This window comes from Diplodia corticola (genome assembly GCF_001883845.1).
Source record: "Diplodia corticola strain CBS 112549 chromosome Unknown scaffold86, whole genome shotgun sequence".
Classification (NCBI taxonomy): domain Eukaryota; kingdom Fungi; phylum Ascomycota; class Dothideomycetes; order Botryosphaeriales; family Botryosphaeriaceae; genus Diplodia; species Diplodia corticola.
Genome location: NW_017971565.1, coordinates 33,267 through 57,544, shown reverse-complemented (window position 1 = coordinate 57,544; position 24,278 = coordinate 33,267). Strand labels below are relative to the sequence as shown.

At 58.2% G+C, this 24,278-nt stretch overlaps 10 protein-coding genes across 10 annotated transcripts; 5 read left to right on the top strand and 5 right to left on the bottom strand.

The window, feature by feature from the left end:
• Nucleotides 1-300: 300 nt before the first annotated feature.
• BKCO1_8600018 (adenylate kinase) lies at nt 301-1,161 on the bottom strand (the record flags this gene model as incomplete). The annotated part of the gene is made up of 2 exons (XM_020279617.1): nt 301-938; nt 999-1,161. 2 exons carry the CDS (start codon nt 1,159-1,161, stop codon nt 301-303), a joined length of 801 nt encoding a protein of 266 aa, XP_020125519.1.
• A 1,086-nt stretch (nt 1,162-2,247) lies between these two features.
• Nucleotides 2,248-3,971, top strand: BKCO1_8600017 (mrs7 family protein; the record flags this gene model as incomplete). Its single annotated transcript, XM_020279616.1, has 3 exons — nt 2,248-2,823; nt 2,878-3,156; nt 3,210-3,971. The coding sequence occupies 3 exons, from the start codon at nt 2,248-2,250 to the stop codon at nt 3,969-3,971; spliced, it is 1,617 nt and encodes a 538-aa protein (XP_020125516.1).
• A 1,013-nt stretch (nt 3,972-4,984) lies between these two features.
• Nucleotides 4,985-5,776, top strand: BKCO1_8600016 (uncharacterized protein; the record flags this gene model as incomplete). Its single annotated transcript, XM_020279615.1, has 1 exon — nt 4,985-5,776. The coding sequence occupies one exon, from the start codon at nt 4,985-4,987 to the stop codon at nt 5,774-5,776; it is 792 nt and encodes a 263-aa protein (XP_020125515.1).
• Nucleotides 5,777-7,339: 1,563 nt separating this feature from the next.
• BKCO1_8600015 (uncharacterized protein) lies at nt 7,340-8,492 on the bottom strand (the record flags this gene model as incomplete). Its single annotated transcript, XM_020279614.1, has 3 exons — nt 7,340-8,183; nt 8,241-8,377; nt 8,430-8,492. The coding sequence occupies 3 exons, from the start codon at nt 8,490-8,492 to the stop codon at nt 7,340-7,342; spliced, it is 1,044 nt and encodes a 347-aa protein (XP_020125518.1).
• A 924-nt stretch (nt 8,493-9,416) lies between these two features.
• Nucleotides 9,417-10,513, top strand: BKCO1_8600014 (oxidoreductase-like protein; the record flags this gene model as incomplete). Its single annotated transcript, XM_020279613.1, has 2 exons — nt 9,417-9,766; nt 9,823-10,513. 2 exons carry the CDS (start codon nt 9,417-9,419, stop codon nt 10,511-10,513), a joined length of 1,041 nt encoding a protein of 346 aa, XP_020125517.1.
• A 1,238-nt stretch (nt 10,514-11,751) lies between these two features.
• On the bottom strand, nt 11,752-12,986 carry BKCO1_8600013 (u6 snrna phosphodiesterase; the record flags this gene model as incomplete). Its single annotated transcript, XM_020279612.1, has 2 exons — nt 11,752-12,539; nt 12,719-12,986. 2 exons carry the CDS (start codon nt 12,984-12,986, stop codon nt 11,752-11,754), a joined length of 1,056 nt encoding a protein of 351 aa, XP_020125513.1.
• Nucleotides 12,987-13,327: 341 nt separating this feature from the next.
• BKCO1_8600012 (pal1 cell morphology) lies at nt 13,328-14,651 on the top strand (the record flags this gene model as incomplete). Its single annotated transcript, XM_020279611.1, has 3 exons — nt 13,328-13,357; nt 13,411-14,268; nt 14,328-14,651. 3 exons carry the CDS (start codon nt 13,328-13,330, stop codon nt 14,649-14,651), a joined length of 1,212 nt encoding a protein of 403 aa, XP_020125512.1.
• A 2,637-nt stretch (nt 14,652-17,288) lies between these two features.
• Nucleotides 17,289-18,732, bottom strand: BKCO1_8600011 (cysteine synthase; the record flags this gene model as incomplete). The annotated part of the gene is made up of 3 exons (XM_020279610.1): nt 17,289-17,388; nt 17,440-17,509; nt 17,559-18,732. The coding sequence occupies 3 exons, from the start codon at nt 18,730-18,732 to the stop codon at nt 17,289-17,291; spliced, it is 1,344 nt and encodes a 447-aa protein (XP_020125531.1).
• Nucleotides 18,733-18,977: 245 nt separating this feature from the next.
• On the top strand, nt 18,978-20,611 carry BKCO1_8600010 (uncharacterized protein; the record flags this gene model as incomplete). The annotated part of the gene is made up of 3 exons (XM_020279609.1): nt 18,978-19,278; nt 19,340-20,313; nt 20,402-20,611. 3 exons carry the CDS (start codon nt 18,978-18,980, stop codon nt 20,609-20,611), a joined length of 1,485 nt encoding a protein of 494 aa, XP_020125514.1.
• A 569-nt stretch (nt 20,612-21,180) lies between these two features.
• Nucleotides 21,181-22,915, bottom strand: BKCO1_860009 (dynactin subunit; the record flags this gene model as incomplete). The annotated part of the gene is made up of 3 exons (XM_020279636.1): nt 21,181-22,668; nt 22,757-22,816; nt 22,877-22,915. 3 exons carry the CDS (start codon nt 22,913-22,915, stop codon nt 21,181-21,183), a joined length of 1,587 nt encoding a protein of 528 aa, XP_020125511.1.
• Between the last annotated feature and the right edge of the window lie 1,363 nt (nt 22,916-24,278).

Here is a 24,278-nt window from a genome sequence, read left to right as displayed (position 1 = left end):
CTTGGCCCTGGCGTTTCTCATCGCCGCTCCGTTTGCCAAACTGCGTAATCGAGCCGTGCCGATAAGAACAGCAGATAAGTCACTGCCATGTTTCTCGTATGATTGTGAATTGTTGTTGGGAAAGGTGAATTGCTATACAAGCTCATTGAGCTTCCTCAGGAATTCGGAAACGACCGATGCTATGAGCAAAGCCAGCGCGTATGACGGCGGCAGGTACCCTAACGCCAAAACTCCAAGCTTCCATATGTTACATTTGCCTCTGAACAGATTGATTCATCCGGGCTTTGACTCTTCTTGCGCCTACAGCCCGAACTTCCTTTCAAACTCCTTGAATAGCTTGGGGCTGATCTCATCGCTGGAGTTGCCCTGCACTTCCCAAAGAACGGCCTTCTTATCGTAATGCTCGAGGAGGGGAGCGCTGGTCTCCTCGAACTTCTTTAGTCGCGAAAGCCAGACCTCGGGGCTATCGTCTGCGCGCCTGGTCAGTTGCTCGCCAGTGACATCGTCCTGACCGGGCACCTTGGGCGGGTTGAACGTGGTGTTGTAGACCCGCCCCGAGGGCTCGTGGACCCATCGGTTGCAGATGCGGTCAAGAATTACTTCCACTGGGGTCTTGAAGTTGACGACCAAGTTGATGGGGATTATGTCGTCGATTTGCTTCGCCTGCGCGGCGGTGCGCGGGAATCCGTCGAGGATGAAGGAGGCCGAGGGAGCGTCAGAATAGCTGAACTTGGAGGTATTGAACGGCGAGGGGATGAAGACATCATCCACGCTCTCCAGCGGGATCTCTGCATCGGGCGAGGCGAAGTTGACCTGGTACGGCCTTACGGTGTCCGGAACAAGCCAACCACGGGTATTGAGCTCGTTGATTATCAGGCGCACCATCATCGCGTCTGGGACCAGCGCGCCCGTCTTCATCTTCATCTCGGCCTGGATTCCTGCAGCGCGATTCGCATTAGAGGTGCCGGCGGCGTCTTATTGGGTTGCGGGCGACCTACCCAGGGGTGTGCGGTTGCGCACATTGTTGCGCAGAAGGTCGCCGGAACTGATGGAACTTAGCTGGGGGAAGCGCTTCATGAGACGCTCTGATTGCGTGCCTTTGCCCACGCCGGGGGCGCCGACAAGAATGACGCGCGCAGCTCGCGATAGGTCCCGAATCATCGCGAAGAGAGTGCTGCGGAGTGACGTGAGGGTGTAATTACAGATTGTGTGGCGATTGACTGCGGCGGCCGTGCTGCGAAAAGCAAAGGCGTTGAGAGGGTATGTTATTAGAAAAGAGAGAGCACACAGGAACGGGTCAGAACACCATAGCGTCCGAGGCAGCCGATAAACAGGAAATAGAAATGGAAACCCGGAAAGGATGGAGGAGCTGGGCGCACGAAAGGCAGGCAAGCTAAAGTCAATCGCGTAAGCCGTCGGCGGCGGACTTTGGGGTGGGGGAAAGCGTTGAGCTCAGCCGAGGGTTCCCGGCGAGTCATGCATCCTCGAATCACCGCCGTGCCATTGACACCCTCACGCCTTTCCTCTGCAACGAGGCTGCGAGTCCAACATGGCAACAGCCGAGTCGGTCGCATGTGAAGGGCCAGCGCGGACGGAGGTGTGCAGCCAGCATCGCACAAGCCTTGGCCGCGCCAGTAATAATGCGAACAGGCCCTGGCCAACCGGAAGGGGTGCTGCGCAAGCAGACCGCAAGCAACAAACCGCGAAATGGACGACGAGAGCACCGGAGCAGCGGCCGGCCAGACGGCTCCATTTATCAGGAGGCAGGCACAAAGGGCCAGCGCATCCAGCGCAGCAGCGCCGGCGGCTGGGCAGGCAGGGCAGGCTGGCCGATGGGTCGCGCAACTCCGACATCGCCCGGCGGGCGCACGTGTCTGCGGCCAGCAGCGGCGGACCCTTGGGCCACGCTGTCCCCGGCCCCGTGTGCGCAGCACAGCAGCGCGATTCGGCGCGGCGTCGCGCTCGGGGCAGAGTTCGGCGCTCGGGGGCTGCGGCGTGCTGCGGCGTGCGGGTTCCAGAAGCGTGACGAAGCCGCCAAGGCCCCGCTTCCCCTGCCGCTGATCCTCGCTGGCGGCCGGAATTTGCTGCTTAGCTGCCGCTGCCAACTGCAAACGTTGAAGCATCATCCTCCTTCACGTCGCATTCTCCCTCTCCATCTCCGCCGCGCCCAGCATCCATCGCCCGTTTCTGGTCGACTGCTTCCTTGTCGCCGCCTGTCGCTCCCTTCCCGCCTGAGCTGCGCTCAGCATGTCGTTCAACCGCTCCGCCTCCATGGTGACGCCAATCCTCCTGAGAAACGCTGTCAGAACTCCGCGCAGAAACCCCAGATTGTTCCCCCACGACATATCAGCGATCGCCGCCCTCGTCTCCAGACAGCGCTATGCCACAGACACCTCCACATCCTCCCAGTCGGGCGGCAACTTCCCTCCGCCCGGTTTCAACGCCCAGGAGGCGAAGAAGCCCCTTCCCAAGGAAGACCAGCAAAAGTCGCAGTCCGCGCTGAAGTCGCAAGCCGACAAGGACTCCATCAAGGTTGAAATACCGAGAGACAGCCCCACTGCACACCCCAAGACTGATGCCGCCGAGGCAGAAAGCTTGATCGAGCTTGCTGCGGAGCAGGCGACAGCAGACAAAATAGAGCAAAAGAAGCTCGCCAAGAAGATTGAGGAGCACAAGAACCTCACTCTGTGGCAAAAAGTCAAGAAGGAGGCCAATCACTACTGGGATGGCACCAAGCTGCTCGGAACTGAGGTCAAGATCAGCACCAAGCTGGCTTTGAAAATGGCGGCGGGCTACGAACTAACCCGCCGCGAAAACAGACAGGTATGCTCCAACTACACGCCCTGAAACAAATTGCATCTGCTAAATCGCGCACAGCTTCGCCGTACTGTCCAGGACCTTGGTCGCCTCGTACCCTTCTCTGTTTTCGTCCTTGTCCCATTTGCTGAGCTCCTCCTGCCTGTTGCGATGAAGTTGTTCCCCAACATGCTTCCGAGCACATACGAGGGCCAGAAAGCCAAAGACAACAAGATCACCAGCATGCGCGCGACCCGGAAGGAAGTCAGCGACTTCCTCCGCCACACACTACAGGAAGGCGGTTTACCCGTCAGCGCTGCAAATGCTCAGCGCGAGGAGTTCACCCAATTTTTCCGCAAGGTGAGTTTGCCCAAAGGCTGGGTTCTGGGGGGCAATGGCTTACATTCCAATAGATTCGCAGCACCGGCGAGGATCCCACCCAAGCCGATGTTATCAAGGTCTGCAAGATCTTCAAGGATGACCTGACTCTGGACAACTTGTCTCGCCCTCAGCTTGTTGGAATCTGCAAATACCTGGGTCTGAACACCTTTGGCACCGACAACATTCTCCGCTACCAAGTCCGCCACCGTATGCGCCAGATCAAGCGTGATGACAAGATGATTTTCATCGAAGGCGTCGAGTCCCTCTCTGTCCCCGAACTCCAGAATGCTTGCGGCAGCCGTGGTCTTCGGACTCACGGCGTCAGTCCGGCTCGCCTTCGGGAGGATCTTCAGATGTGGTTGAATCTCCGTCTCAAGTACGGTGTGCCGTCAACACTTCTCGTCTTGAGCAACGCTTTCATGTATGGCCAAGGCAAGGAGACGGAGATGGAGACTCAGATCGATGCTTTGAAGGCCGTCCTCTCCAGCATTCCCGAGGAGTTGTTCCACGAGATCGAGCTTGAGGTACACACGGCCGAAGGTGCTGCGACCAACAAGCAGCGCCTTGAGGTCCTGAAGGAGCAGCAGGAGCTTATCGAGGAGGAGAGCGAGCAATCGGGCAGCACTGGTGAGGCGACTGCCTCGTCGACACCGAAAGATGACAAAGATATCGACGAGAAGGAGGAGGCCGAGGCCGAGGAAAAGCAACAGGTTCAGGCAAAGGCCGACGAGTCTGCTGCGGAAAAGCAGAATGTCGAAGCCAAGAAAGCTGAGCAGGAAGCTGAGAAGGCCTAATTTGCCTTTCTCCTCGTATATTAGACTATAGATTTTAGCTCTGCTCAATTATAGAAGGCTCACGATCTGTTCTGGAATGTCAGCTGGCCCACAAAAATTTCATGTATGGAGTCGCAGCAGAGTGGTTTGCCGGAAAAGGTCTTGCCTTAAGTGTAGCTGCATGCGCCCAAGTCTCTGTTATCATCTTCTGATCCGAGAGTAGGGCTTATCACTGGTGAAGAGCTTGGGTGCTGAAGAGAGGTTGAAATTCGACTCTGCGGCACGAACGCGGCACGAAGATGGATACACTTATACGGAGGAAACGACTTGCGGCTCGAATACCGGCCATGGATAGTCAGCCCACGCTATCCTTAGATTATGCGGGGGTGGTGGTAGACAATGCCTTGGCCCAGCGAACGGAGCGTCAACACAGGAACCCAGGCAGCCTGTCCGTGAAACGCTATCCAGAGCACCTTCTGTCTTATCGAAGAAAGGCGTCCGTGGATCATGCGAAAGGGCTGTTGTGGGGGCGGGGCGGCCATCGTAGCCGGCGGGGCGGGCCGCTGGGCGCAGAGCCGCAACACCATGCTCACTTCAACATCGCAAACTATGCGGTGTGTTGCACATCCTTAGCGGCAGTAAAATAGGCGACTCAAGCTTACTTGTTGTTTGTGGATATGGTCCGTGGCGCTGCAAGTCGCTGGTCAGTCACTGCTTGCCCTCACGCAGTGCACAGCACCCGTCGCGCCTTCCATAACCTCGCGACTTCCTCGTCTCCGGCCGGTTGCCTCATGAAACGCATCACCGTAGCAACGGCTGGATGACATACATAAATATCGCGTATCCCCCCCACCTCCTCCAACCTTTTTCCTCTCCGTACCAGCTGGTCACCTTTGCGCTCACACCTGCCCTGCCTTCCAACACTCTGCTCACTTCCCACTCTCCACCTGCATACGCTCTTCGCACCCACACTCCCATCTTCTCTCCGCCTTCCCTCTCCATCTTCTCTCCGTTCCCTTGCCGTGGCCTTCGCCATGTTCCCGATCACCTTCCTCCCGCTCCTCCTGGCGGTCACCTCAACCGTCTACCTTCCTCTCATCACCCGCCGTCCTCCCTCACTCTCTTCCCCCGCGCACACCATCTTCCTCCTTATCGCCATGGCTTTCGGCCTAGGCCTGGTAAGGTTCCTTCGCTCCGTCTTGGCTAACGCCGGTGTGTCGTTCGCCAGGTACCTCACGGACGAGGTCAAGTCCCGCCTGTTCTCGCCTTGCGCGCCGCTTGAACTGGTCCCTCTTCACGTCACCAGGTACCGCACCCGCACCGAGCCTCCGTCGCCTCCGTCGTCTCCCTCTTCGCGTCCTGCCCCTCCGTCGCCGCCCGCCAAGCCCACGCGCGACACCGCCCCTCCGACGCCGTTCATGACCGGAAGCGGCATCCTGAAGACGCCCGGCCGCCGCCCCTCGACGCCCGCCCGAAAGAGCCGTGTCGCCTTCTCGAGTTCGGTCGAGTTGCACGAGTTCAGCCCCCTCCCGAAGTCGATCCTCCGCCCGACGCGCAGCTCGCACTTCAACCCCCCCGAGTGGGCCGACGACATCGTGCCTCCGGCCGTGGAGGAAGCCGCCAAGAAGTGGTCGACCCGCCTTCAAGTCAACATGGGCCCCAAGAGGGCTCTCCGGTTCGACCCTACCCCGCGTGTCAAGTTCATTCCCTGCCTGAGGGAGGAGAAGTGGCGGGGGGCTCTGATGGACGAGGTTGAGGCATTTGACAAGAGTTGGCTCAAGCCGGTGACGAGGAGGGACGAAGACGGGGATGTGGAGATGGAGTGAGGGGTCGCCGGGCGAGTAGGATAGATCGGCCATGCAGGCGGAGTGATGACGGCCCTTAGTGGTTACCTCTTCGTCTTGCTGGTCATGTTTTTTCCACCACCCTGGTTGCACCTTCACCCTGAGCGTTGCTTGGTCTTTTCTGCTCTGTTCTGTTTTGCTTTGTTTTGTTTTGCTTTGTTTTGTTTTGCTTTGTTTTGTTTTGCTTTGTTTTGTTTTGCTTTGCTCTGTTCTGTTCTGCTCTCTTCTGCTCTGCTTTCTTCTGCTCTGCTTCACTTACCACATACTGGCTTGGTCCCCCTTGTGCGTTGGAGGGAAATGCTCACACATACTGGCTTGGTCCCCCTCGTGCGTTGGAGGGAAATGCTTTGCTTTTTGCTACCCACACGTCGAATCCCTGTCAGTAGGTCCAATTCCTACACTTCAACAGGTCGAATCACTTGGGTAATGCTACATTCTGTTCTGCTTGTTTGTAATTATCCTAGGGGTCGACTGCCAGTAGGTCCAATTCCTACTACTCAGCAAGGCGATTTCCTAACAGCAGGTCCAATCCCTGCCCCTTTCGGCACAGCAGCTGATTGTGGTAAACCCCTTTTTTTTTTTCGTTGGCAGCTCTTTCTTTACGTGGGAGCCCGAGGAAGAACTCGTTCTAGACAGGAACAGACCATGAAAATGATAGGCTCCGAATCCCGTAATTGACGGTGCAGCCACGTTGTGTCGAGGTCGCTGTCTGGCCGGTATTGGCCTGAACGCATGCGCCATCATGCCAGGACCTGTAGCGGGCACTTGGCGCGGCAGCTTAAATAGCCTTGTAGCCCTCTCTATTTGCTGAGCACGTGTGCCGCGAGGATGCGATACGATGAACGACACACAAATGGGACCACTCCATCCTTCAAACACCCCAACGCCATTTCCGCCCCATCATGCTCAAGTGCCACTTCAGCTGCTAGGGCGCGGGTTTTTTCTCATCGGCTCCAGCGCCAATCCCGAGACCGAAGCAAAAATGATGGTATGTATGAGCCTGTACCTCACAAACTTCGTGATCGAGAACTGTGGAATACAAGCGTTGAGTAGCGTCGCTCGCTCAGTTTCTTTGGATTTTATATAGCAAAAAAGAAAACAAGACCCAAAAACTGCCAACCTTTCGCACGCGGGGGGGAGGGTTTCAATCAGCTGTGTTGTTATACATTGCATGCGCGCACTCGCGCGCGCACTTCGATTCGATCCGAACATTCAATCTTGACGTCGCCCCGACCAAATGTTTCCAACCCGCAGCAGCAGCACTTGCGCACACCCATCTTCGTACAACACACTCTCACCGACTCACCACAAGCAAAAAAAGAGCAAAAGGGAAATGCCATCAAACGTAGCAGGCGAGGACGCCCGCTCGCTCGCTCGCCGAACCGCCCATAAACTCAAGAACAGACGACGACCTCACTATCAAGCCCCTGCACGAACCGACCGACCGACCGACCGACCGACCGACCGGCCCAACCCCGCCCGCCCACCCATACACCACGGGAAACATCAAACCCAACCAACCAGTCAATCACGCAGCCGACACGATCAACCAATCCACCTCCTCACCCTCTTCTCATCGCTCTCGCCACCATCGCCAGCCTGCGCGTCCCTCCTCCCCAACCCCACCGTCACAGCCGCCTGCAACGACACGGTTGAAATATCAAACGGGTCGCTTCCTCCGCCCGCTGGCGGCGGCGGCGGCGGCGGCGGCGGCGGCGGCACCGCTGCTGCAGCCGACGTCGGGGCCGTGTCGGCCAGGGCTTGTGCGCTGGAGGTCGTAGTCGCAGCGGCGGCAGTGTTCGACGGAGGGCCCGAGGGCGGCGGGGGGCCGTTGGAGGAGCCGAGGGCGAAGGAAAGGGGTGTGGTTGACGCGGCGGCTGCTTCGGAGGGTGTTTCGGCGGGGGGAGGAGCGGCGGTGGTGGTGGTCACGGTGGTGGTGGTCACGACGGCGGGTGGTGGTGGTGATGGCGCTGCCGCTGCTGCTTGTGTCTGGCAGTCGGAGACGGTGACGGTTTTCTCAAAGGTGGCGGCGACGGTGACGGTCTTTTCGAAGGTGGCGGCGACGGTGACCTGGTGGGGGGGACATGAACATTCAGCTTCCTGGGGTTTCCAGCGCCGTTGGGGTGGAGGGTTGTTGGCGTGTGTGGAGGAGGAGGAGGAGGGGACTTGTCGTACGGTTTGCTGAGTGGCGTTGAGCTGGGCCATCATAGTCTCGGTGACCGTCTCGGTCACGAGTTGGACTTCGGTCTGAGTCTCGGTGGCGTCCATCTTGGTGACATACATGGTCTCCGTTTCCGTCTGGTTGAGGTACAGGGTGAAGGTCGGCTCGGCTTCCAGGGCCTGGGGAGTAGCGGCAGCGATGGTGGTGGAAGGGGTGGCGACGGCGGCTCTGTTGTACGGGATCAGTGCTCTCGTGTTTTGCGTGAGTGGTGGCCTGGGGGCTTACATGGTATCCGCAGGTGCGTCGCGTCTCCTGAGAAGCTCGACGACATGCCTCCTCTTCTTGTGTGGTAGATCGACCTCAACTTGAGCGGAAGGCCGACGGACGTTTTCAACAGCATCGGCGTCCTGTGCCGAGACGTGCTGCTTCTAGTCAGTACTGTCGCTGTTGTATCTAGAGGCGGAATGGTCGTACAGAAGTCATGGCGAAAGCGGCAGCGACTGCGAGGGCCGTCACGACCTCGCTCAAACGTCGCATGGTGTATTAGTCGATGGCGGAAATGGGACCGGCCCGTGAGCGAGAGACAGCAAAGACCACAGGAAAGACGATGGCGCAGACCAGCTGGCGGAAAGAATGGAATGGATGGGCAAAGAGCAAAGGGCAGAGGATCACGGATGCATCAAGGGCAGGAAGGAAACGAAGGGCTGGGCAAGCACTGAGAAGGAGGGGCGAGAGTAGGGAGATCCAGGCGGTGCAAACAGAACAATAGGGAGGGCAGCAACATGTAGGAAGCTCGATAGACTGGACATGAGCGGCCCCACCGCAGCAGCAGATGGGTCTCAGGATGGGCGAGGGCCCAGGCACCGGGACGCAACGGTGCTAAGCAGCGGCCCGGGCGTCAGCCGCTTGAGCTTGGCGGGGAAAGCAGCCAGTGGGCGCATCTTGTGGGGGATGGGCCAGTCGCATAAGGGTCGGGCCAGGCTGGGCGGGCGACAGGCTGCGACGATGCGCGTCGAGGAGTCGTAGCGAGAACCGCACGCGTCTCAGCAGCGCCGCCGCCTGCGTCTGGGCGCTCGCATCGCTCACCTCGCGACGGGAATCGCCACGGCCTGCAGCAGTCCGTCAGTCCGTCAGTCAGTCAGCACTTGGTGATGGCAGGGGATGGCGGATGCAGTTGCGGGAGCCGAGCCGAGTCGAGCCCTTTGGCCCCATGACGTCGATCCGCACGGGCCCGGTCCCCGACGATGCCCAGCCCAAATGCTCCTGCTAATACCGTCGCCTTGGCGCCTTCCTTTGCTCTCTTTGACAGGTGATAGCGTCATGTCGGCCTGTTTATTGTCCGCCAGCGGCCTAATGCACCGTCCCGGCCCCTTAGCCCTTGTACTTATACACCGGCACCTCGAGACAGGGTGACAGGGCAGTACCGCAACCCCTGCCGACACCGCTTCCACCTCCTCCACCATGGCCGGCGCCGTGCACGTGCTGGACGACTACTACCTCGCCATCACCCTCCTCATCACCGTCGCCTACCAGCTCTTTTTCTTCTCCATAGCCTACTCGCTCAAGTTCGACAAGCTCACCGACTTCGCCGGCGGCACCAATTTCGTCCTCCTCGCCATCATCACCCTCGCCTTCAGCGGCGACCGTGACCATGCCCGCCAGATTGTCTGCTCCGTCTTCATCATGCTGTGGGGGGCTCGCCTCTCCGGCTTCCTGCTCTTCCGCATCCTGAAAACCGGCAAGGACGACCGCTTCGACGACAAGCGGGACAAATTCTTCCCCTTCCTGGGTTTCTGGGTTTTCCAGATGCTGTAAGCCACCCACTCAAGCACTAGCTGCAGCCGCCCGCTGACATCGTTCCTCGCAGCTGGGTCTGGACCGTCTCCCTCCCCGTCACCATCCTCAACTCGCCCGCCGTGACGCGCTACCCGCAGCCCGCCTTCGGCACCACGGGCTGCGACGTCGCCGGCGTCATCCTCTTCGCCCTCGGCTTCGTCATGGAGTCCGTCTCGGACGTGCAGAAGTACCGCTTCAAGGCGTGTCACGGCCGCGAGCCCGGCTCGCCCGTCTGCGACGTCGGCTTCTTCCGCTACACGCGGCACCCCAACTACTTCGGCGAGATGCTCGTGCAGTTCTCCATCTTCACCGTCGCAGTCGCGCCGGCTGCGAGTGGTTACGTGCACGGTGGCGCCCGCAAGGCGCTGTATGCGTCGATCCTTGGCGCGTGCTTTCTGACGACGCTGTTGATGTTCGTGTCGGGGTTGACGCTGCAGGAGAGGCCGGGTGCGAAGAAGCGGTATGAGAAGGGCGATCGGTGGGATGAGTATAAGCGGTATTTGGACCGCACGAGCATCTTGTTTCCGTTTCCGCCGACGTTTTATGAGAAGATGCCGACCTTCCCAAAGCGCACTATCTTTCTGGAGTTCCCTATTTACGTTTTCGATCCGGCGAAGCATTCGGATGTCAAAAAGCCGGGTGGTGGTGCCGAGAGGGAGTCGGAGGGTGACGGCGAGAGGGCGGCCAGGAGGAGTGACGAGGAGGCGCTGCATGGCAACTGAAGGTGTTTGGAATAATGATTGGACAGGTGCATCCACATGGTTGTCTTTGGGGTTAGCGATTCTGTCTGACTTCTAATGATTGTACGAATACGTGACGAATCTTCAGAGCTAATGTTTGGGCCTTAGTAGTAGATAGCCAACTCTGTAATATTAACTCAACTGTGTATCAACTATTAGATAGTCATTCACACAACTGCTTACATTACATATCTCCTTCTTTTCTATTACACTGGCTCATGGTTTTGCTTCCGACACTTTCGTGAAATGACTAGGGACCAAAAGCTCGGTACCCAATCGGGGATAGGTTACATACTTAACACGCAACGGTTCAGTCCTAGCCTACTCTAAGCTGCGTAGTAACAGCTTTACATTAGGTTCAGACCAGACGCCTTTCGCTACGACTGGGGATGAGGTCCGGTTGGGGAGGATAGGGGGGAGAAACACAGGCGGCCCTCGAAGAGCTTGTCTGTAATATACCTAAACAACATGCAGAGGGACAGGTTCGGCGACATTGAGCATTCGCTGCCTTCTCATCGAGGGCCCTCGTTCGATCCAAGGACCCTGTTTTTCCAGGGGTCCGGATGAAAGTCTCCTGGCTCTGGTAAGATATCGTACTGAACCTAGATGCCCGACAGCAAGCATTCCGGAGATACCAAGACGACAGCGGTCCAGTAAAAAGACATCCTCTCAGACCGCCTCTCCCAAGTTTATTGCTACCTACCACAACTTCCTACGTAGTAAACAAGAAGTGAAAACTTGAATTCACAGCGATCTGCACAAAATTGACTCGCATACATGGCTGCTGCGGCAACCCGCTCCGCAAACTAATGAAAAGCAATAAAAAAAACGAGAATCCGTCGAGCGGTGAGAACGCGAGCAAGGTAATCTTTAAGCATATCCTGTTCTGCAGGGCCCGTTTTCATCATCGTTGTGCCAATCCCGCACCCACCCCCGGAATGGAGGTGACGTATTCGGCGGGGCCAGAAAAAAAGTGGGCTTGCTCGGTTGGCGGAGGTGGGAACGCATGCGCGCCGCTCGCATCGTGAGGGGGACGGGCCAGCTGCAGATCGGCGGGTAAGCCGGCAAATCAACTTTCTTTGGCGAGATTGAACAATCTTTTTAGATGAGATCCTTTTTATCCTATCCCTGCGTCCCGTTCCTGTAATGATAGCAGCATTGGCAAGGTCGGGAAAAAAAAAGTTTATACCCGAAATCCTACTCGCAAACGTTGGCAGGAATTAGACCAGACCCAAGATGCCCTTCTCATTCTTGCGTTTTGGGGCAATGTCGAGAGCGTGAACCGCATTGCCAACCTTCACCTTGACGACGTCGAACCTGACGTTCATCTGCCCAACGTCCTGGTTCATCAGAGCGGCTATATCTTCCACCCCAGAGAATTCCTGGAGCTCAGCGGGAGGCGGCTCCAGGCTCCAGGCGAGACTGACATGAAAGGCATTGGATCGATCATTCTTCCCATCAATGAAGCCTTTCGTGTTCCCTTCACCTCCCTTGTGGTCCTTTGCGGCAGTGTCAGCTCCCCAGCCTCCCGTCATGTCGACGCCCTCGGCATGCTGCTGATTATTCCGGGCCGTGCCAGCATAAAGTTCAGGGTACCTGAATTTCTTCGCCGCCTGATTGGCCGCCAGAAGCAGGCGGTTCAACTCATCGTTAGGCGGGCGGCGCACGCCCAGCACGAGGAACCAGCGCGAGCGGTCGAAGTTGGGCACCCACTTCAAGCCCTCGAAATGTGCCTCAAACGGACGCGCGCCGCTGCGCCTGAGATTTGCGGCCAGGGCATCCAGAAACGGAGAGCGCGTGTCGGTTGGCAAGGGCAAAGTGCGCGACAGCGACACGTGCAGCGGCGCAGGCGTGGACAGCGGCGTCAAGAGCGAACTGTGCACGGTTTGCTGCTTGGGCGCACCCGGGGCGTCACTGGTCGGGGAGGTGTGGAAGTGGAGCGCGACGGCTCGTTCCACGGCGGAAAGAAGCGACTGGAGCGTGCGGGATTCTACGGCATTTGGATGCCCTCGAGGCGTCGTCAGTTAGCCTGAATTCACCCACCGCGCAGACAGACGGGATCGAACGAGGCCATCCAAAACGAAGGACACGAGATTGGCGGCCGGGTTACAAAAATAGCGCGGGGGGATGGCCTGATGTCATGGCGACGTTCGCGACGGGCTGCCGGGTGCAACGGGCGTAACTCACACTCTAGATAGACGTGCGAAGGCCAATGGCCGTCCATGTGCGGGATGGCGCGCTTCCGGCCGGCGTGCAGAGCGGGATCGTCGTGGGTGCTCTGTCGGGCGTTGGTTGCATAGAGGTCGAGGAAGGCCGGGGGCAGCGGCGGCAGGGATGGCGGAGGGCCGCGGCAGTCGGCGGACGAGGCTGAGGCCTCGCGTCTGGGTCGTTTGGCGGGCGGCGGCGCGGCGTGCTCAGCCTCCGACTCCGAGTCGGAGTACGCGACAAGCGGCATGGCGTCTGGTCTGGACCGCGCAGAGATGGAGTTTGGAGTGATTGTTTGGGCGTGTGCGCTGGGCGCGACAGGGACGGTTGCTGCGGTGCTGCCAGAACGGATGGGCGATCGGCGCAACGTCACCCGCAATGACGCAGGGCCTGCGCCCCAGTTACGCGTACCGTTTCTGGGCAGCGCCTTCCGTTTTTGCTGTCGAACAAATCAGCAGTCATATGCACCTCGAGCCCGCAGCTACGCTTTCCTCTCCACACCACACACCTCTGTCTCTCTCACCCATCGCTGGAGTTAGCCACCAACAATTCCTTAGTCGCGAACCGCTCCATTCCACAAGTCTTGCCAGCATGGAACCCAACAAGGCGGACGCCAAAGCCGTAAGCTCCCGCTGCCCAAGTCCCGTGCGATAGCACTGCTCACTCCTGCCCAGGCTCACCAGTACCTTATCGACCCTCTCATCGCGCCCGATCCCAGCGACGAGACCGGCCCCGGATCCCATTTCCGCTCAACCTTTGCACCCCAGCCCTCTAACGTGAGCATGCCGCCGCCGCCCTACTCGCCTCCCAGGGAAGCCCGGGTGCAGAGCCGCCAATCCACTGGCTCCTCTACCAACCCTTTCCGGAAGTCGTCCGTCGGCTCCAAGGACGGAAGCCGCGTCTCCAGTAAGCGCATCAGCAGCTCCGGCTACCCGACGCCTCCGTCGTCTGCCAGCCCGGGACGCTCAAGTTTCCCCCACCGTGAGGATGCGTTTGCGTCGTACAACACGTCACCTCGGTCCCGCCGCAGCGGCAGCCACGGAAGCCACCCGAGCTCTTCGCCTGGAAAGGCCGAGATGAAAGGTAGGCCCCGTCGCAGCAGCTCGCTGCGGGAACGTTACCCTGGTGACAAGTCCGTCAATCCTCTAGACCAATTGAAGCGTGAGGAAAAGCTCGCCCGCCGTTCGCCCCACCTCAACAAGCGTCACATCCCTGGCCCCGACACGATTGATCGTTTGGACACCATTAACGGCAAATACCACCACGAGGGCCCGTACGACGCTGCACTGTTGGCACGCAACACCTCCTGGGAAACGAGCCCGCTTGCCGCCTTGCAGGATTCCAACGCCGAGGCAATCAAGGCCACACCCCAAGAGAACTTGAAGGATGCCGTGGAGAGACACCATCCCCTCGATGGCGTTGCTGTTGTCCCGTCTGGCATGACCGATCGTTTCGGTCGGAGGTACGACTACGAAGAGGGAGACGACATGATGCTACACAACGGCGGTAACTACAAGCGCTGGCCCGGTATTGTAAGTTGATTATCCAACTTTGTTGGCGCAGCTCAACCACCTTTACTAACACTTGACAGGAATATCACCCTAACGACATTAAGGGCAAGGGCGAGCCTAGCTACTCCATTGAAGAGGCCATGAAGAAGCACAGTATCAGCGGGAGAGGCGACGGAATTGAAATGCAATCTCGTCCTCGCAACAGGTCCGATGTCGGTCCTCAGTACAATGGACCTTACCCCGACCCCGATGGCGACGGCTACGTGGGCGAGCGCCGCTTCAACGACTGGTTGACCCCCGACAGCGGCGTGTCTCGTAGCCGATCCACTGGCCACAAGATGACCGATGGCTTGAAGAAGAGGCTCGGAAGCATCCGTAGGAAGCACAAGGAGAGGTCCGCTTAAGCTTGACGTGAAGCTTTCTTGGTTACGATTGTTCTTGTTTCTTTTATGTGTAGAATATGGTTTTAGAATGGGAGCTGTCAGGAAGCTCACGGGAATTTGTATCAATAGGTTATGACTACTCACGACAACGGTATATTAGACAGCGGTCAAGCACACACTAGATTGTCACCGCGGAACATAAATTGGAATGCAGGTATTACCGCACTACGCTACATTGTACCTAAGTCACACTATGATTGGCTGGACCCCAGTATATTTATCATGACCGATGAGATGGCGGGAAGCTTGACGTGGATGAAACCTGGAAGGACAATGCACTGACATCACAGCTCGAAACAACAACGGCAGCGTTGAGTGGGCGAGTTAACTACTGATCAGGACTGAACTTGGAGCTGTTTTCCCGTCCTGCGCATCGAATTCACGAGTATTCCTCCAAGGGCCCATTACTTTGGTAACCATCAATCTGCCAAGATGCCGAGGAAAGCCACCATAATACAATGCCGCAAACCACCAGGTTTACCTAGCGCATTTCCTTTTCAAGTGCTTGAGAAGCTCCATCAAGTCGTCTGGTAACAAGGTCGGACCGCCACTCTCACTAGTCAGGGCTCCAGTCGATCATTTAGTCGCCATGAGAGCCGTAAACAGCTGACTCATGACAACGCAAACAATAAAGAGTCGTAGAAAGACGTCCAATATATGACTACTGCCACCTTCACCTGTGCGATGACCCATGACATGATGCTGTCCAACCGAGCACAGACACACCTCTCGCGGCCCCGCTGCGCGAAGATCATCCCAAACCGATCAACACGAGCCGCCTGCAGGACCCAACTGGCTGACAGTGCAGGTGCCCCAATCGGGTCCTCTACACTTCTTGATGGCGGTCAGACGTACATACGACCAAGTGCCAGCAGACACCCGCAGGGACCCGGTCCGCGGCCAGCTGTGACGTGGCCATCTCTCTCCAGCTGCGTGTGCTGGCTGGCTTGGCTGTGGATTTCCCGCAATGCAATGCACATATGTGCTGGCGGTCGGTCGGTCGTTGGAAGTGGGATCTTGACTGACAAGCGGGCTTCTACCGACCGTATGGATCTCTTATTACCGGGCTGGGGGTATTGCTGAGTTCAGAGCCGACACCTTCATCGCGTCTGCAGGAAGTGATGGTGGGATGCACGTTTTGCACCGCCGTGTTAATGGGCACGGAGTCGTGTTCAACATCCCTTTTTCACTGCGCCTGCTCGGCTTTTCTGACTGATGGTGAAGGTCGGTGTGAAGACCACTTGTATAGTATAGTTGGGGCATGATAATGGACGGAGACTCTGGAGGAGTGCGAACCATCTCCCGGAAATGAAGAGTCGTACCTTTTGACTATTGACAGTAACAGAAAGATCATCTGGGGTTCAACATACCGCGGTCGATGGGTCTGGATGCCGCTTGGAAAGATTCAGCTGTACGAGCTTCGGTATGGCGTTCTATTATAGAAACGTCTGCTCCAACCGAGTAAGTTGTATGCAGAGAAGTCTCTGGGTCTCGTTGCACGTGTATGTTTCCTATGGTTGGTGTGCGGCATGGAGTAGAGCCTGAGCTGCACGCGACTAACTAACAAGCTGTGACAGCCGCGACCACTTGTGAGGCTTTACTGGCTAAACGTTCAGATTGGGCACGTGGTGCCTAGAGTAGTTAGGGGTATAAGACCATCACTCTCCGGTAGGGAGGGAAGGGGATGGGTACGTATCATGACAGAAAGGTATACACCGTCACACTTTGTTGGACCCCGAGCGTGAGAAGCTTTCATCTTGAATCACTGGTCATCTTTCAGTTTTATTTTACAGTAGCTGTATGCACATGTCCCTCTTTCCCCAATGTTGCAGGCCAGTAATATAAATGATTGATGATTTTGATTCATATGAATTGCTGCGGAGAAGCACATATTGTCCAACAGATTGTTATTTTTTCTTCTCCAATCGACAGACTTCCAGAGGCCGAGAAGTGAGATGGTGGTGGTGTGACCACCTCGGGTTGTGATGTGAGGAGCCAGAGTGGACCCACTGCCATGGAGGCGTGTGCCGTTGCAGTTTCCGGATGTATGGAGCGTAAAGTATCGGGGTGATTCGACAGAGGGTTGAAGGTGTGCGCGCTTGCTTACTTGGCACTGGAGACCAGCCCGGTCACGTCGCAGCCGGGGCAGACACAGAGGAGACTTGTTGGTTGTGATTTGAGGTGAGGTAATCTAGATGACGATGACGTTGATGGCGTGAGGGTTGTCATGGCAGAAACCGGTGCGCATGTGCAGTATGTCGAGAGCATGCTCCAAATTTTTGTGGAGGGCGTCACGTTGGGAATGTGGAATGGTTTGAATGGCGTCGCAAATGGGAGGTCTGTCAAGTCGTTCGCCGGATTTAGGTATTGCTTAAGTAGGGTGTCGAGAGAAAGTGGTATCGCAATGTAAGGTAAGCTACGGAAGAGCTTAAAGTTGGCTCTCGTAGATTTGAAGCTGTTGGTCGCGAACTCCTCCCAAATTCGTGGGCAAAATGACTAGCTCACCATGAGCTGCAACCCGGCTTTTCCGGGGACTCATCCGTAAACCGCTTGTAATTAGCGAGAGCGTCGTCTATTGTTTTCTATTTGATGAAACCTTCATTTGGGACCTGCGTTCAACACGGTCTGAATGTTCATGCCCTCCTCATTGCCGACCGCGCCAGCCTTGGCCCAAAACTTACTCAGATGTCTCGTACCGCTGCCGACTTGTCAGCGTATTAACTTCTACAAAAATAAGCTCGGACCATACCTGTCGCAGAGAAGGGTACAAAGCCTGTGACCAGGGCCCATTTGCAAAGCTAGCTTCGTCACAGCCACGCCTGGCAACACGTTAGCTTTGTGCGGAAGAAGGGTCTGAGGGAAACTTACAGTTTACGGCGCTGCTGCTTCCGATGAAAATCCCGTCCTTTTCAACCAGCCATCTCGCCATGGCCATGGCCTGCTCATCGGTAACTCGGATCGCATCGTCAACCAATTGCCGACCGGCTTCGAAGTTGTGCGTCACGCGGTTAATGCCAATACCCTCGACAATCGTGTCGACCTGGTGCCTTCTCCTAGTACCTTCCCTTTCCTTAGGATCAAACATAACGCCGAATTTGACTCGATTGAACAATCCGCTGCCCTGGGGATCTGCCAGCACGACCTTGAGTTTGGGGAGGCGGGGCTTCAGGAACAGGGCCACGCCGGAGATGGTTCCACCAGTGCCAGCACCAGTGACGAATGCGTCAAGTTTCCGTCCAGTCTGCTCGTAGATTTCCGGTCCAGTGCCTTCGTAGTGCGCCCGCCAGTTGGCATCTGTCTCGAATTGATCGGCGAAGATGCCTCTGCCGGGCTTGTTGGGGTCCTTGGTGTGCTCGTAAGCCCTCGCGCGAGCTTTGTTGACGAACTGGTTCTGGTCGACAATGGGCGCCGGGCGAACACGCTCCACCTCGGCGCCCAGCCTCAAGAGCAGGTCCGACTTCTCCAGCGCGACGTCGTTGGGCATGCAGATGTGGGCGAGATAGCCTCTTGCACGACAGATTGCGGCGAGAGAAATGCCAGTGCTTCCGACGGTCCCTTCGTAAACCATGTCGCCCGAGTTTGGAGTCAGCAAGCCCTCGTCCTCGGCCATGTTGATGATGCTAAGCGCGACGCGGTCTTTGGGGCTGTTGCCGGCGCCATTGAGAAACTCGGCCTTTGCCAGGATCTCGCAGCCGGTTGCCTCAGACAGGGATTTGATCTTGATGAGCGGGGTGTTGCCGATGGAGCCTTCAATGCCCTCTGCGATGTCTTCGACAGGCTCGGATGAGTCAAGGTTTATGGTGTTGTCTTTGAGCTCGACCTGGTGGACGGTGCGGAGAGACCACATGGAAGCCTTGGGGTCCAGCCGCCTGAGCCGCGGCTTTCTCGCCTCTTTTGCCTGTCTGTAGCGGCGCTCGAGGTCTGGATAAACGTCTTTGTAGCCCAGTGTCAAGAGGACACCGGCGACAAAGGCGCCGCCAACCCACCAGCGGGCAAAGGCGCCGCCAATCCACCAGCGGGCCTGATGGTTCAGGAAGTCCATGCTCTTCCAGGTCACGACACGCACATTGCCCGGGCGAATTGGTGTGCGAAAATGCTTCCAATGGTAGGGGGTGCAGGATTCGGCGGGCGGCGAGCGGCGGTTTCGGAGTGATGTGGGAAGGTGTGGCTGGTGGGGGTGAAGCTTGGACCCGCATCAGCCACGCGTGGCGCCGGCACCCGCCTTTGACGCGGAGCTCGAGCGCGCGCCCGCTTGTCTCCGTCGACGCTGTCCTCTCCCCGCCAGCCATGGACTCGCCCGTCGTCGCCCAGCTGTTTCGCCAACTGTTCTCGCACCGCGCGAGCCAATGCCTGCGGGCGCCCGCTGTCTCGCTCGCACGCCCCCACCGCCGCGGCCTGGCGTACAGCAGAGATGGCGCTGGCCCAGTCGCGGCCGGCCCTGGGAGCACATGGCAGCAGCGGACCGACATCCTCCCGCTTGAGCGGAGCGAGGAGTTCAACCGCTATCCAATGGTGACGGCCGACTCGTTGCGGTCTCGGAGGGAAAGGCCGCGGCGGGTGAAGATGCTCATGCGGGACTTTATCGAAGGTACCCCGACTCACGTATCCAACGCCCATTGTCCGCCGACACGTCGCTGATAGCCGTGCAGACAGCTTGTACAATCCTCACTACGGCTACTTCTCCAAGCAAGTCGTCATCTTCCATCCCGGCGAACCCTTCATCTTCAGCAATCTCAAAGACGAGCCTGAGTTCTATCGCATTCTCAGCGAGAGGTATACGCAATTCGAGGATGAGTTGGACAAGAAGGAATACAACGAAACCCGCCAACTGTGGCACACTCCGACCGAGCTGTTCCGCCCCTACTATGGCGAATCCATTGCAAGGTATCTCGTCACCAACTACAAGCTGTCGCAGTATCCCTACCACGACCTGCTCATATACGAGATGGGTGCCGGGAATGGAACCCTGATGATCAACATCCTCGACTACATCCGCGACGTACACCCGGAAGTCTACGAGCGCACCAAGTTCCGCGTTATCGAGATTTCTTCGTCCCTGGCCTCCCTACAAGTCCACCACTTGAAGCGTTCGGCGTCTGCCCGCGGCCACTTGGACAAAGTTGAGGTCATCAACCGCTCCATCTTCGACTGGGACACCTACGTCTCGTCTCCCTGCTTCTTCCTTGCACTTGAGGTCTTCGACAACTTTGCCCATGACTGCTTGCGGTACGATCCCTTCACTGAAGTCGCCCTCCAGGGCAACGTCCTGATCGACAACAATGGCGATTTCTTCGAGTTCTACACCCGCGAGATCGATCCTGTGGCCGCACGGTTTCTCCGCGTACGAGACGCGGCAGTGACCAAATCCTACAAACATCCTCTGCAACAACCAAAATGGCTTCGGAGCGCCCGGTCGCGGCTACCATTTGCGCCGAACCTGACGGTCCCGGAATTCATCCCTACGCGATTGATGCAGTTCTTCGACATCCTCCAAAAATATTTCCCTGCACACAAGCTCGTCTCCAGCGACTTCCACAGCTTGCCCGACACCGTCAAGGGCATCAACGCGCCCGTCGTGCAAACGCGGTACCAGCGGAAAATGGTGCCTGTGAGCACGCCATTGGTAAGTCCTCCTTCAAAAGAAAACAACGCTGTGTAAATTTTTTCAATCTTTCGGCGTCGTCTGACATGAGCATTTCGCTTTGTGGCAGGTACAACAAGGCTACTTTGATATCCTTTTCCCCACGGACTTTGGCGTCATGGAGGACGTCTACCGCGCCATCACCGGCAAATTGACGCACGTCATGACGCACGAGGACTTCCTGAAGAGGTGGGCGTTTTTGGAGGACACGCAGGTTCGGAGCGGCGAGAATCCGCTGTTGAGCTGGTACAAGAACGCCAGTGTTATGACGACAGTATAAAACCTTTTTCACGTTTGCGCAAATCGAAAAGGAAGAAATGTCGAGATTTCAAGAAGCAAATGCGCTCAAATGTCCTGAAAATGTGACCGTGGTCTTGGATTCACGATGACAACAGTTCTGAAAAGTGACCAGACTGGAACGATCTCCACAAGAATTCTATTTCTGTTTCTTTTCTTTTTCTTCGGACTCTCCGCCCGTCTTGCGTAGATTCATGAACTCGTATGACAAAAGACACATCACACCAGCATCACATGCACTCCTCGGTCGTTCCGATCAATGCGTGGGTATCGTTTACGCATGGTGGTGGGTTTGGGGGGGGAAGCAGCCGAAGCTTCGGGAAATCCTCCAGGGAAGTCTAGACTACTACCGAATAAAAAGCATCGGAGGGGTGGCGCCGCTCCCCCGCGTTGGAATGGGCTTCCCACATTCACGTCAATGCGACAAAAGAAGAAGAGGGGGGAGAGAAAACAAAAACCACAACCAAACGAGGAGGGGTGGGTAGAAGCCGCTCTTTCCCTTAGGTAGTCCCTCTCCATCGTAATCATGACTCACTCCTCTTCCCCTTCTCCTCAGGCAGTACCCGCAAACTTGGCAATCCTTGCCTCCAGATCCCTGACCCAATCGCCGACGGTCTTGATGTTGTCCTGGAGCGTGCCCTCTCCCTGCTTGAGGCTCTCCTCGACCTTGGCGAGGGCGTCGCCCCACTGGCGGATCTCCTCGGCCTGCTCGGCCTGGCGCTTCTCGAGCTCGTCGAGCGTGTGGGCGGCGGTGCCGGCGCTGGTGTGGATGAGGCGCAGCGTGCGCAGGCGCTCGAGGACGAGGGGCAGCGTGGGCGAGAGGTGCTCGATGGTCGCGAGCGTGCCGAAGAGCGCGTTGATCTTGGCCACGCGCTCCGGGTCCTCGATGTAGGCGCCCATCATCTCGGGCGGGGGCCCGCCCGTCGCCTGACCGCCGCCGCTGGCGCCGCCGGCGTCTGCTGCTGCTCCTCCTGCTGCTCCCCCGGCGGCTGCGGCTGCGGCCGCCGCCGCGGCGTTGGCCGAGACGGTGCTGCTGCGCTGCCGCCCGCCCGTGGGCGACGAGCCGCTGCCGCCGTCCTGCGAGGCGCGGGCTGAGCGGCGGAGCTCATCGAGGCGCTCTGCCTCCTGGATGAGCTTCTGCACGCGGCGGCTGGCGGCGTCGAGGGAAGAGGTCGAGACCTCGGAGATGGTCTGCAGCTGGCGTTCGAGCGTGTCGAGGTTGTGCAGGATGCTGCGGGGCGGGTGGGCGGCGATGTCGGGCATGTTGTTGGCGTTGAGGCCGAGGGCCTTTTCCAGCTGCGAGAGGCGCGCGTCGAAGTCGGCGGCGCGCGACAGCGCCTGCGCGGCCTGCTCCGATGCTGCCGTGACTGTGATGCTGCCCGTTGTTGTCTGCGGTATCGTCGAGGTGGTGGTCATCGCATCCGGCCGTGTGAATCGCCGAAGCGTGCGTGCGAACTGCGCTTCTGCGCCCTTGACGCCGCCCTGGCGCTGCACGTAGACGGCGTCCAGCATCTCGCTCAGCTTCTCGATGCCCTCCACCGGATCGTCTTCGTATTCCTCCTCTTCGTCGCCTTCGTCAGGAGCGGTAGTGGCGGCGGGCGGTTGCTCCCTGCCTTCTTCCCCCGTCTCTCCCTTCTCCCCCTCTTCTCCCTCTTCTCCCTCTCCCTCCCCATCTCCCTCAAGCACCTCGACGCCTTCCTTCTTCATCTGCTCCCTCATCTCTACCTCCTGCTTCACCTCCTCGACCTCCCGTCTTAGCCTCGCCAGCTTCCGCTCCAGCGTCTCGTCATCCTCGTCGCTGAAATCCCCGTACTCGTCGTCGCTGCCGCGACTGCCACGCCGGTGCCGCCTCGACGCGGTGCGGTAGGAGCGGCGTTGCCGGCGTATCCGATCCGAGAAGTCCACCCCTTTGGCGTCGACGCGAGCGGGCTGGAAAATTGCGCGGGCGTCGTGCGGCTCGAGGTGCCGGCGGACGATGTTGGAGAGGCCGTCGTCGGATTCATCGTAAGATGCTTGCGAGGGAGAGCGGGCTGTGGAACTCTGGGTAGCAGACCGGGGTGCGTTAGATCAAGATGGATATTCATTGCCGCATGGCTTCATGCGGTGCAAGGAAGAGGGGGGTGCGTACCGGCAGCGTCGCGTCCTCGGTCAGCTCGGGCGTCTCGTAGATATCTGGTGCATCGCGGTCCTGGAGAAAACCGATTGTTAGCTAAGTTTCAGACCAGCAATGGCTGGTGGGATGGCGTACGAGGTCGGGCAAGTTCTCGTACTTGCGATTCTGGGCCATTGTTGAGTGCTGGGCCGGCGGTAGCGGGGTTTGCGGTGAGCGTGACACGCGGAGCTCGAGGTGGACGGGACGGGAGCCGTGTTGTTTGACCCTCGGCGGCGCGTCTGGGGACCCCGGTGGAAAGGCCCGTGCACCACGGCAGAAGCGATCAGTTGTCCATTGTCGGAACCTCTCATCACCAGCTTGACACTCGAACCTAATCTCCACGCATTCACAAGCAGTGATTGTGCTGGCGCTGTTTGCGCCTACAGTCTGAAGGAATTCGATGTTGGTTTTACGAGGGCTAGCGGAGTGCAACTGATGTCCAGTTGGGCAAGGCCTATCAAAAGCCTTCCGTATCCGAGGCCCTGACACACTTGTGCATTGGACCAATGGATAAGGCATCTACCCCAGCCGTGCCCTTCAGCCATGCCTCTTTTCGGCAGGATGCCTATGCCCATGCCCAAATTTATATACAAAAGCAACACGAGATTCCAGCAGTTTGGTTGCACTGCGTGGCGCCGCAACCTCAACCTGCTCAAGCCGGCGTTTTCTCGACGATAGGCCCCGGAACAAAGCCGTATTTACGGCTTTTCCCAGTCACGCCAGACTTTGCGTCCTGTTATCCGACTGTTCAATTGCATTCTGGCGGTCGAGAGAACCAATGCGCTACGTCATCCGCAACTGATCGGAACGAGCCCATCATCACGCGGGGCAGACTGAAGCAAGTGTAGTACGTTGACTATGTGCCTTGTGTGCAAGCGCTCGTCGTTCTGAACCGTGCTTGTGCGGGCCATTGCTGCACGGCGCAAATGGCAGACGGTAAGGAAGGATCGATCAAGGATCTCATCGGACGCTTCGAAGTTCTATCATGGCGGTAAGCATGCAGGAAGCGCCGTGATTGCATTCAAGCCGCAGCTGGGGAGCATCGACGCAGCATGCGAGAGGGGGAAGTTCGAGTCAATGGTGATGTCACTGGAGGCGGTGGGGAATTCTCAACGGGAAAAAGACCGCGCAGCTCAGGCGACCGCGCGAGACAGGTGGCAGCGGCAGTGCAGCCAGGGCGCGCGTCGACGACATGCTCGGCAGTGGGGAGGTGATGTGCGGTGTACCGTGAGGGTGGGCGGACGGCGGCGTGCTCGGGGCGAGTGAGATGGGGCTCACGCTCCCGTCGCGGAAACATCGGGCACGGCGCTGCGTGGGGCCGGCTCTGGCGCGCAGGCACCGCGACAGACACGGCGGCTCTGGCGCAGCACGCGCTCGCAGAGAAGGTCGCGCTGGGGCGGGAGGTCCGGGTGAGGTTGGATTAAGTGTCCGGTGGTTCGCTTGGGTAAGCCCCGAAAAGCACGAGCGAGCGCAGGACAGGATGGCGCCGCCAGAACAT